Source organism: Squalius cephalus, assembly GCF_949319135.1.
Source record: "Squalius cephalus genome assembly, chromosome: 16".
In the NCBI taxonomy this organism is placed as follows: domain Eukaryota; kingdom Metazoa; phylum Chordata; class Actinopteri; order Cypriniformes; family Leuciscidae; genus Squalius; species Squalius cephalus.
Genome location: NC_137137.1, coordinates 2,239,917 through 2,252,020, shown reverse-complemented (window position 1 = coordinate 2,252,020; position 12,104 = coordinate 2,239,917). Strand labels below are relative to the sequence as shown.

General features: G+C 36.2%; 1 protein-coding gene across 3 annotated transcripts in view; it reads left to right on the top strand.

The window, feature by feature from the left end:
• cltcl1 (clathrin, heavy chain-like 1) overlaps positions 1-12,104 on the top strand; it is a 58,139-nt gene that overhangs the window by 2,982 nt on the left and 43,053 nt on the right. For all 3 annotated transcript variants that reach the window (XM_079896516.1, XM_079896517.1, XM_079896515.1), the window contains exon 2: positions 9,404-9,611. In XM_079896516.1, coding sequence (XP_079752642.1) covers positions 9,404-9,611 — 208 coding nt within the window. The remainder of the gene's footprint in view (positions 1-9,403; positions 9,612-12,104) is intronic.

Sequence of the window (12,104 nt, the reverse complement as noted above, 5' to 3'; positions counted from 1 at the left end):
GTACATGTAACATATGTAACAAGGACACTAAAATAAAGTGTTACCAACAAATCTTATAAAGAATCTTTTGTGGAATGGAGGTTAAAGGTTCTTCATGGAACCATCAATGCCAGTAAAGAACCTTTTTTTTTAAGAGTGCAGGATTTTCAAGTTAAAGACTTTCCTTCACTCGCTCTTCTCGTCTCCTGCACTGAAATGTGTGTATTATTCCGTGACGGGATCCATTGGAAACTATTGGACAGTGTTATTTTTGTGTTCATACAGCCTCAGCACAGTTGCCAAACCCTAATGAAGTTTCATTCTACACGGCTTTGAAAATATTCTCCATGACAGAGACGTGTGAGCGTCTCGCGGATCGTCCCGGCCTCACCTTTCCACGGGCTGTGTTTTCTTTGCCGTTCACAGAATGCCTTGGAATCCCTCAAACACATCTGGAATTCACTCTCCTGCCGATTGAATCCAGATGCTGCAGTCTCTGGGATTTGAGATGATATTTTGTTGTAATTTGTGGAATTTTATAGCGTGTCTCTTGAGATCCAGTCCCAGTCCCTCCATGGTTTCTTTTGATTTCTCTCTCTCTCTCTCTCTCTCTCTCTCCTCATTCCGGTGTCGAACGCTCAGCCGGTGCAGTTTGGTGAAAGAATGCCAAGAATCTGCAGCCGGCAGGACTTTAGGCCTCTAGCAGCTCGGCTTTATGTCTTGAATGAGTGTTTGAGTTCATTCAGTGCTGGATTGGATTGTTACAGTTTGATCCTGAATGGGAATGTATAAATGTGTGTGTGTGTGTGTGTGTGTGTGTGTCTGCTCTTTTATAAATAGACACAGTTCATTCAGCTCATGTCTTATAAATAATGTTAAACTGAAAAACAACAGACCGATATAAACAAGCTTCACTAGTCTTTCAAATCTCATCTTATTGATCTTAAAATCAATATCATTTAAATTGTGCGCAAATTTTATTTAAATGACCTTTTCCCCTACTATATCTTGTCCTGCTCATGTTCTAGCTTTTTCTTTTTGCAGTGTCATTTTGCTCTGTCTTCTGATTGGCCGCTGGCGCTGATGTAAAGCTGTAACCCAATAGAGACTCTGCTAATGAAGTTATGAGCAGGAAGAGGAAACATGTTTATCACCAGCACAAACTGACACAAAGGACTAGTTTATGACACAAACACACTCAAACTAAAGTCTAGCAGTGATCTAAATATCTTTATTTAAACTCATTACTTGCATGATTGTGTTTTGAGCAGAAAATTAAGTCTTTAAAGGGATAGTTCGGCCAAAAATGATATTTAACCCATGATTTACTCACCCTCAAGCCGTTCGAGATGCATATGTCAATCTTTTTTCAGACGAACACATTTTCAGTTATTTTAGAAAATGTCTTAGATCTTTCAGTGGTTATAATGTGAAGCTATGGGGTCCACCTCCTTCAAGTCCCAAAATGTGCATGCATCCTTCACAAAAGTACCGTCGACCGCTACCAGAAGCCAGTTATTTTCATTTATAAAGTTTTAAATATGTATATTTTTACGACAAAACCGCACGGATTACCCTCAGAAGGCCTTCGTTTATCCCCCTGGAGCCGGATGGATTACTTTTGTGAAGGATGCATGCACATTTTGGGACTTGAAGGAGGTGGACCCCATAGCTTCACATTAAAAATAACTGAAAATGTGTTTGTCTGAAAAAAGATTGACATATGCATCTCGAACGGCTTGAGGGTGAGTAAATCATGGGTTAAATATCATTTTTGGGCGAACTATCCCTTTAATATCAGTTGATAAAATATACAATAAGTCATGTGAAAAAGAAATTACACCTTCTTTGAATTGTATTGTTTTACATATCAGGACATAATAAATAATAAAATAGCAGGTCTTAAACGTAGGTAAATACAACCTCAGATGAACAACACATGACATATTACAACATGCCATTATTTATTTAACAAAAACTAGGCCAAAATGAAGCCATGTGTGAAAAACTAAGTATGATTCAATAGCTTGTAGAAGCGTAATGGTTTTCTGTATGAGAGTATCGGTCTCTCGCATCGTTCTGGAGGAGTTTTGGCCCGCTGTTCTGTTCTTCAGTTCATTAATGTTTGCGAGCATCTGTTTCTGCACAGCTCTCTGAAGGTCTCGCCACGGTCGGGTTGATGTCTGGACTTCGACTGAGCCGGTGCAACCTTGATTATTTTGTTTTTTCAGCCGTTCTGTTGTATATTTGCTGCTGTGCTTGTGATCATTGCCCTGTTGCATGACTCAATATCAGACAAGCTTTAAGCCGGGCGCACACTGTGCGATTTCTAGGGCTGGACCCGAATATTCGAATAATCGTTCGGTGGGTTGGTATTCGATTTCCAAATTTGACATTCGAATATTCGTTTTTGTTTTGTTTTTTTTTGCACACCTGGGATCCCCCGCGAAACGGTTCTCATTCGCGCTTGAATAAGGCCGGCGACACACTGGCTGCGTGGCGTGTCTGTTTTTGGCTCCATGTTAACAGGTTGGAGTTTGCACACTGCCTGCGTGAGACACGCGTCTCAGGCGCGGCTCGAGCCACGCGGAAAAAAGGTGCATGCTAGAAATAGAACCGACGCCTATAAGTGTTCCAGCAATGGAGAGTGTTCTCTGGCTAGAGCGCAGAATAGCGGAGTTTGTATGGACCGAAGTGCATGCCTGAGCTTGTGTTTTGGGTTAAGCTGCGTTGCTTTGACATCGTGGAAAATAGAATAATAGAAACAAAATGTATTAGCCTTTTTACCCGTTATTATCAATCTAAATTAATTTTGTTTTTAATTTAACTTAATTTCTTTTTTCTTTATTTAAATTTCGTTTTTCTTTATTTAAATTTCGTTTTCTTTTCATTTAAATCTACCCTTTACTGTGTCAGTAATTTGTTAGTCAGAAAAATATTAGACTACCTTAAAAGTATTGCTTAATTTAACAGACCTGTGTGTGTGCGTTTTATATCACTAGTGCAGTGTCCGTTTTCGGAGAATATAAGCCCTGCCCGCGTGAGGCGCCGCTTCCCGCTCGCGCTGTTCTGTAGTTTACTAAAAGTTTAAATTCTGAATGTGTCGCGTCTCCTGTCCATTTATATTGCACCAAATGCGACACTCCCGTGTGAAGTCGATTGGATGAATGGTTCTCGAAATAATAATAATAATGCAAACGGGCAGACAGACATATAGAGATTCCTGCCTTTAATAGAGAGAAGAATATGTTCAGCCCCTCTCTCCGAAGCTTCGAAGCTCAAAAAATGGTATTCGGACCAGCCCTAGCGATTTTGGCCACGATTTTGCCGTCTGAGACAATTTGCAAATCCTAAAAGATTCCTCTGATCCTAGGCTAAAACCTGGAGTCTTTGATCGTTAGTTTGACATGTTCACTGACAGCCGATTATTAATGACCGTCGATATCAAACTTTACTTCCGACAATTTCTAGCAGTGTCAGAAGATTTGCCTCCCAGTCCGACAGTGATTCTCCTCAGACAAACCTCAAATTGTCTTAGTTTTTCAAGATAAGCCGTGCCCAAAATTAACATTAGAGATTTCTTTGTAGCATCACATCAATCCCGCGTGTAACGCTGCTCACCGTCATAGAACGAGTCATTGATTGATGATATAAAACTCCGGACAAGTTCTTGTGTGCGTCCGTTTTTAACACGTCTTGACACTCGTCTGACATTTCTGAGATCTTACAGAGTGACATGGCTTACAGCAATGATCATGTTCGTACAGCCTGATCAGCACCAATCGTAAAGGACTAATATAAATCGCAGTGTGCATCCTCCGGCTTTAGCTGTCAGACAGGCGGACTCACATTTGACTCAATTTGACTTCATGGTCGACTCAATTACTGAAGATGTCCAGGTCATGTGGCTGCAAAACAAGCCAGGAATCCTCAGCCCTGCATTGGCGTGATGGACAGCTGGTATGAGGTGTTTGTGCTGAGATGCTGTGTTTGGTTTTCTGTGCATTATGGCCAAACATCTTCACTTTGGTCTCGTCTGTCCACAGGACATTGTTCCAGAAGTCTTGTGGTTTGTCCAGATGCAACTTTGCAAACCTAAGCATGTTCTTTTTAGAGCGAAGAGTCTTTCTCCTGGCAACCTTTCCAAACAGGACATACTTGTTCAGACTTTTTCTAATTGTACTGTCATGCACTTTAACATGTTAGGCCTGTAGAGTCTGAATTGTAGTTTTTGGGTGTTTTGCGATTTCTTTGAGCAATGCACGGTCTGATCTTTGCTGGGACGTCCACTTTTTTTTATTCACAGCTCTGTTAAAGTCCTCCTGTGGTGAAAATCCAGCGTTTAATGTTGTTTATGTGTCTATGTGGTGTTTTTAATATGCTTTAAGACAAACCATGTGTAAGTTCATAAGTCGACACCATTGCTGAGTATTTCCTCCTTAAAACTGCAGTGAACCAAAGACAGTCTCAAAAACACACTTTGAAATCGCTGGTGTTTCTGACGTCACAAACTACCTTGTAACCAATCAGATCAACGTGTGATCGTCAACCAGTGGATCTCTGAGCTGAGTGAGTGAGTGGAGGCGGGGCTCATTTGCATATTCATAGAACCACGCTAAGGTGTACTTAGTTTTTTGTCACATATGGCTTCTTCATTTAATGTCAAACAAATAATGTGTTATATGTCATATGTTGTTTTTCATCTAAGGTTGTATTTACCTCATTTTAAGACCTGCTAATGACCAGATGATTTTCTTTTATTATGTCCTGATATGTAAAACCATAGAATTCAAAGAAGGTGTACTTTCTTTTTCACATGACTTTCCAGGGAAGCACATGCTGATAAAATGTTTAGTTTTGCATAAGAGCATTTGCCAAATGCATGAATGTAGATGTCTTGCAGTAACAGATCAGCAGGCGGAAGAGACCGAGACAGAGAGAGTCTGCTTTATCTCAATGCTGGGAGACGAAAGACGGCCAGTCAGAAGCGTCATCGTAGACGAGCCCATCAGGAAATGAGTTTAACTCCTTATTAAGATGTGTGTGCGTGTGTGTGTGTGTGTGTGTGTGTGTGTGTGTGTGTGTGTGGACATATGGATCTTTCTGCCTCACTACATCCCTAGTGTCCTGTGGGACTTTATTGAGGGCATCTCATGAATGCATTGCTTTTCATACAAGGCTAATGCTATCTACAATAACGAAAGCCTATCCCTTCGCTTACACATGTTAGATTTAAAGCCTGATTTGGCTGATTTTCCTCTTACAAAGTGAAATTGCTGTTCAATAGGCTTCTCTATGTTTGTGTAACGTCACAAGTTTAGCAAACCAAGCACACTGAATCGATGAATATTCCCAAAAAATGTCTGTGGTTTTAGCTTTAGGTTGGCAATAACCAATTGCCAATTAGTCCAGTCATTTTAAGCCAATGGGGGTCAACCTTGAACAAATTGCAACAGAAGCAAACTCAACTGATTTTGTATCCTCAATATGTCCTGAGTAAGGAAAAAAAAAAAAGCCCAGAAGAATCCCATTAGGGGAAATTTTCAAAAAAGACCCAAATATATCCTCTTCATACGCATATTCATTCTTTTTCTCACGTGAATAGGGCAAATATTTTAACCTTTAGATATCACCATGAAAATTACTGAGTTGATTACTTACACCAAGACAAACAAAAAATGTATTACAAGTTTTTTTAATTGTTTGTTAACATGGACAAACGGTGCATAATCTAATTACGTATGTGTTAATTTGCATAAATACCACAACAGATCTAAACATTGGGTATAGCCGGCCTTTATTCATTATTATTATTGCAGAGATGGGGTTTGGGGCTGGGCCCGTGGGACTGTTTCTGGGGGACGAGTCTGAGAGAAGAACAGGAGACAATGGTAAGGAGAATGCAGAAGACAAAAGGTAGGTAAAATAAAAAGTGAATCCCCAGAAACAAATATTACTCTGCAATAATAATAATAATAACTAATAAAGGCTGGTTTCTAAAGTACTTCTTCCTGCCTCTATGTATTAATGTTCATGGGTAGCCTAAATGGGTTCCATTCAGACCTTAACATTAAGTATTTTACTGTTATCTGTCAACAATATTCAACAAGACATTTTCTCCTGGCTATTCCCAATGTTTAGATCTGTTGTGGTATTTATGCAAATTAGCATATCTGTAATTAGATTATGCACCGTTTGTCCATGTTAACAAACAATTTAAAAAAACTTGTAATACATTTTTTGTTTGTCTTGATGTAAGTAATCAACTCACTAATTTTCATGGTGATATCTAAAGGTTAAAATATTTACCCTATTCACGTGAGAAAGAATGAATAGGCGTATGAATATTTGAGTCTTTTTCTAAACTTTACCCTAATGGGATTCTTCAGGGCTTTTTTTCCCCTTACTCAGGACATATTGAGGATACAAAATCAGTTGAGTTTGCTTCTGTTGCAATTTGTTCAACCTTTTTTCATAAAATGACTGGACTAATATCCGTAGAGGTTCAGTGCTGTTGGTAATGTTGACTCTGTGAGTTTTCGAGTATGTTCATCATATATTTCTATATTAAGTATGAAGCTCCAGACAGTTTGTAAATTGCAGGCAGCTTTATTCAAATGAGTCTTTACCTAACGTTTCTAAAGCACCTGGTTTCCTGATACTCATCAGATTAGGTGTGTTTGGAATGAATTTGAAACGGACAGAAATTTACATATCTCAAGCGGACCGTAGTGCACTTTACTTGGAAGTATGTTTTGGCCTGTACGTAAACAAATGATGTGTGTTGGTTGTTGCAGCAAAAACAGTGTATTTAATTTATTTAATTTAATGTCTTCCCTTAAAACTCATCTTTGATTACCAAAATTACATTTTTTTTCTTCTTTTCGTCATGCCTTAAAATATCTTGAATGTAACTCGACACCCTTGCCTCATTTCGTATTCGCGGTTCTATGAATATGCAAATGAGCCCCGCCTCCACTCACTCACTCAGCTCAGAGATCCACTGGTTAACGATCACATGTTGATCTGATTGGTTACAAGGTAGTTTGTGACGTCAGAAACACCAGCGATTTCAAAGTGTGTTTTTGAGACTGTCTTTGGTTCACTGCAGTTTTAAGGAGGAAATACTCAGCAATGCTGTCGACTTATGAACTTACACATGCTTTGTCTTAAAGCGTATTAAAAACACCACATAGACACAACATTAAAAGCTGGATTTTAAAACGATATCAGGATCCTATCCAGAAGAGAGACACGAAGATAACAGAGATTTTGTGAAGTCAAAGATGTTAATTAGAGCACTAATGTGTGTGGGTGTGTGTGTGTCTGTGTCTGTGTGTGTGTGTGTGTGTGTGTGTGTGTGTGTGTGTGTGTGTGTGTGTGTGTTTGAGTCAGTAATGCTGAGACAAGAAAAGGGAGGGAAGAATTGTGGCTCTGTTTTCTCTGACTCAGTGTATGTGTTTGTGTGTGTGTGTGTGTGTGTGTGTGTGTTGGCTGTAGGCTGCTATACAGTATCTCCAGGTCCTTGCGTCAGCAGTGTGTTCCAGTAAGACAGACAGCAGGTTTGCGTTACGCCTGTGTTTCTCAGCAGTGAATCACTTTCGACCCCAGAGAGAGACTTCTGACCCCTGAAGAATGTGGAGCTTCACCCCTCCATATTACACAAACACTTGTGATGTTTCCTCGGCCTGGATCTCATCAGAACATGTTTAATGTGGAAGATATAGCTGTACTGAGAGTTTGGACCTGTGAGATTTCACCAAGAGGAAAATAGCAAAGAGAATGTCTTGAATCTCGACACTATTGACAGTCAGGACGGACACTCTTGATTAAAGGGATTGTTCACCCAAAATATTTCTGAGTTTCTGTCTTCTGCTGAACACAAAAGAAGATACTTTGAATGGGTATCCAAACAATTGACTTCCGTAGTATTTCTGTTTTCCATACTATGTAAGTCAGTGGGGACAATGCTACCCATGACCCATATTCTTCACTTGAGGGTGAATAAATGATGACATAATTTAAATGTATTGGGTGAACTAACTCTTTAACATTAGAGATGCTTATCGCTTGATGCTTTATTGCAGGAATGACTAAATGTAAAATCTCAGGGTGACTTCAAGTTAATATTTCAATAATTTTACACCATGTTGATATGTGTATGGGTTGGTTAATGGTCACATGACATGCAGGTAAACAAATTTTTTTTTTTTTCATTTTTTGATTTAATTATTTTGATTTAATAATTATTCATTTCAATTTAACATTTTTATGATTTACATTTTTTTTCATTTTTTATTTTAAGTTATTTTATTTTACATTCTTATGATATAATTTTTTTTTTCATTTTGTTTATTTTATTTTCAAATTTTTCATATTAATTAGATTATGATTTAACAAATTTTTAGTAAGTGTTTTATTTTGATTGACTATTTTAAAATCATTCGTTTTAATTTGATTATGATTTAATTCATTTTAGTAAGTGTTTTATTTTGATTATTCTTTTCAGGATTTTTATGATTACATCATTTAGCAATTGTTTTAGCAATTAATTTATAATATATATATATTCTATATAATTTTGTTTTATTTCAAAAGTATTCATTTTAATCTTACATTTTTATGATTAATAAGTTTTTAGTACGTGCTTTTTATTGTAATTTTTTATTATGCTTTATTTTTTATTTTTTTATTTTTATTATTATTTTATTTTTATTTATGTTGTTACACATTGTTTTGTTTCATTTTAAAAGTATTCATTTAATCTTAAAGTAACGATTCTTAGTAGGCCTAAGTGCTTTTTATTTTTTATTAATCATATTTATTATTTTATTATATAATTTTTTTTAACTGCACTTTTTTATTGTGTTTTTATTTTAAATGTATTTATTCATTTTTAGTTTGTCATCTTTTATGATTTTTATATAATTATAATTAGCTTTTCATCAGCTCCTGTGTTATGGCATCGGGTTTAGCTAGTTCATCACTCTAAATTGTAATATGGACTCATGCACTTTCTGTAAAGCTGCTTTGAATGATGTGCATTGTGAAAAGCGCTATACAAATTATCGAAATATCGCAAATATATCGCGATATGCATATCGCAACGGTTTGCAATAACTGCGGTCATGAACAAAAGACGAAGAGAAAATCACTCACTGCTCTCAGCTGAATAACTTTTGTAGCTTTAATAAGAATCAGTAGGCTATATATTTAATTCATTGAGTGAGCAGTGTTTTACTTTTACATTTGATTATTCAGTTTCTGTTGTTAAATAAACCCTAAATATATTTAAAAGATAATTTAAGTTTATTTTACCCACTTTAAGCGTTATCGCATATCGCATTATTTAATGAGTTATCGCATATCGCACTTCTCTTCAATATCGTGCATTGCATTGAGCGAGTGTCCGTGTCTCCCTCAGCTGCAGTCTCTGGGAGTGAGTCCTGCCGGGATCAGCTTCAGCTGCCTGACCATGGAGTCGGATCGCTTCATCTGCATCCGAGAGAAGGTGGGCGAGCAGAACCAGGTGATCATCATCGACCTGAGCGACCCGACCAACCCCATCCGCCGGCCCATCACGGCCGACAGCGCCATCATGAACCCGGCCAGCAAAGTCATCGCGCTCAAAGGTGCCGCTGTTTGTGCCTCAATCAGTCTGACACGCTTCACTGTTGTTTTCTGATATGCTTCTGAAAAATGTCATTTCTCACTCTAACCACTAAACTGCTCTCTGAACTCGCTGAAGATGGTGAGTCTTTCAGCCGTTCTGGAATGACGCCTGTCAATCATTGTGGTCTTCACACACACATCTCTCATATGGACAGTACAGGTCAAAAGTTTGGAAACATTACGTTAGAAGTCTCTAATGCTTATCAAGGCTCCGTTTATTTGATCAAAAATACAGAAAAAAACAGTAATATTGTGAAATATTATTACAACTTAAAATAATAGTTTTCTATTTGAATATACTTTAAAAAATAATTTATTCCTGTGATGCAAAGCTGAATTTTCAGCATCATTACTCTATTCTTCAGTGTCACATGTGACATCCAGTCTAGAAATCACTCTAATATTCTGATTTATTATGAGTGTTGGACACAGTTCTGCTGCCTAATATATTTGATGAATAAAAGGTTAAAAAGAACTGCATTTATTCAAAATAAAAATATATTTTCTAATAATATAAATCTTCTTTACTATCACTTTTTATCAATTTAACACATCCTTGCTGAATAAAAGTATTGATTTATTTCAAAAAAAGAAAGAAAAAAAATTACTGGCCCCAAATTACTGGCCAGTAGTGTATATTGTTGTTACAAAAGATTTCTATTTTTAAAACATTTGCTTTTTTATTTTTATTTTTTCACTTTTTATTCATCAAAGTATCCTAAAAAAGTATCACAGGTTATGAAAATATATTAAGCAGCAGAACTGTTTCCAACTTTGATAATGAATCATCATATTAGAATGATTTGTAAAGGATCATGTGATAGACTGGAGTAATGATCCTGAAAATTCAGCTTTGCATCACAGAAATAAATGATAATTTAAAGTATAATAAACTGAAAACCAATTATTTTAAAACGTAATAATATATCACAATATTACATTTTTTTTCTGTATTTTTGATCAAATAAATGCAGGCTTGATGAGCAGAAGAAACTTCTTTCAAAAACATTAAAAATAGTAATGTTTCCAAACTTTTGACCTGTACTGTATGTAGACGTCTGTGTCTCATTGACTAAATATGCATGATCACTGTGTGTCTGTTCTTCGTAACCACACTTTGGGGACAGATTTGTACCCAGAATAAGCTAAACCTCACATGGACATCCAGGGACATCCTCATTTGTAAAACGTATATATAAAAATTGTAAAAAAAATTGTAAAAATGCTGAAAGTTTTCTGTTAGGATCAGGTAATTATGGATGCTTGTTTCCGCCACGGAGTAAGAAAATAAAAAAGGTAATTGCAACCTTTTATCTCACAATTCTGATATAAACTTGTATAATCGATATAAACTTGCAATTGCGAGTTATAAAGTCAAAATTGCATGATTAAACTTGATTTAAACTTGTTTAAATTGCGCGATTTTGACTTTATTTCTCAGAATTGCAACTTTCAATTATTTTTAAATATTTTATATCACAATATTCAGAGAAAAAAAATTATATAACTCGCAATTCTGACCTTTTTCTCGCAATTGCAAGTTTATATCTGGCAATTCTAGACTTTTTTTTTTCCGGCCTGTCTATTTTGACTTTATAACTCGTAATTGCACATTTGTATAAGTTTATATCCGAATTGTGAGATAAAAAGTCGCAATTACCCTTTTTATTTTTGTATTCAACAATGGGAAACCAGCTTCTGTGTACAGTAATAATATTAATAACTTCTGTAACTGTAAATAAAATCAATAGAAGTCTATGGAATGTCCCTCTTTAGACAGTAAACGTGTGTTTGTGCGAACGGTCAGTTGATATGACCTCATATTTCACAGGAAAAATTATATTATGGAAAATTGCTAAAGACATGTGAGCCTTTAGTATCCGTTTCAGGAACTAAATCAAGTGCTAAACACAATCCTCAGTTTAATCAGACTGTGAAGAATGTGTTTGTGTGTTTACAGTTACAGCGAATCGTTCCTGTTAGTCGAAAAGCTTCATCTATCCGTTCTCGATCTTTTCTACATCACATCCTGGTTCACAAACCCACCGGCCATTCAACGCTTGATCATGTGTAATAATCTGTAATGGAGCAGATCATGTGACCCGGCGGAGGACGCTCTGTGTGAACTAGAACTAAACTAATGAAAATCATTCTTGAAATAGAGCTGATTAAAATAAAATATAAATAACATGAAAAACTTAAAAAACAGTTTAAATTTTGCATTGGCAATTAAAAGGTTTTAGCTGAAGTACTAAAATGTAAAAGTAAATCTGAAAAAAAGTTAAATTTTAAATATAATACATTTGGGGGACATTCCATTTTTAATACACATTATTTCTGTCAAATCGATTAATCGTGATTAATTGCATCTAACAAAATCTCACATATAATATGTGTGTGAACATTGTGTGTATATATATTTGTAAAAGTATATGTACACACACACATAATAT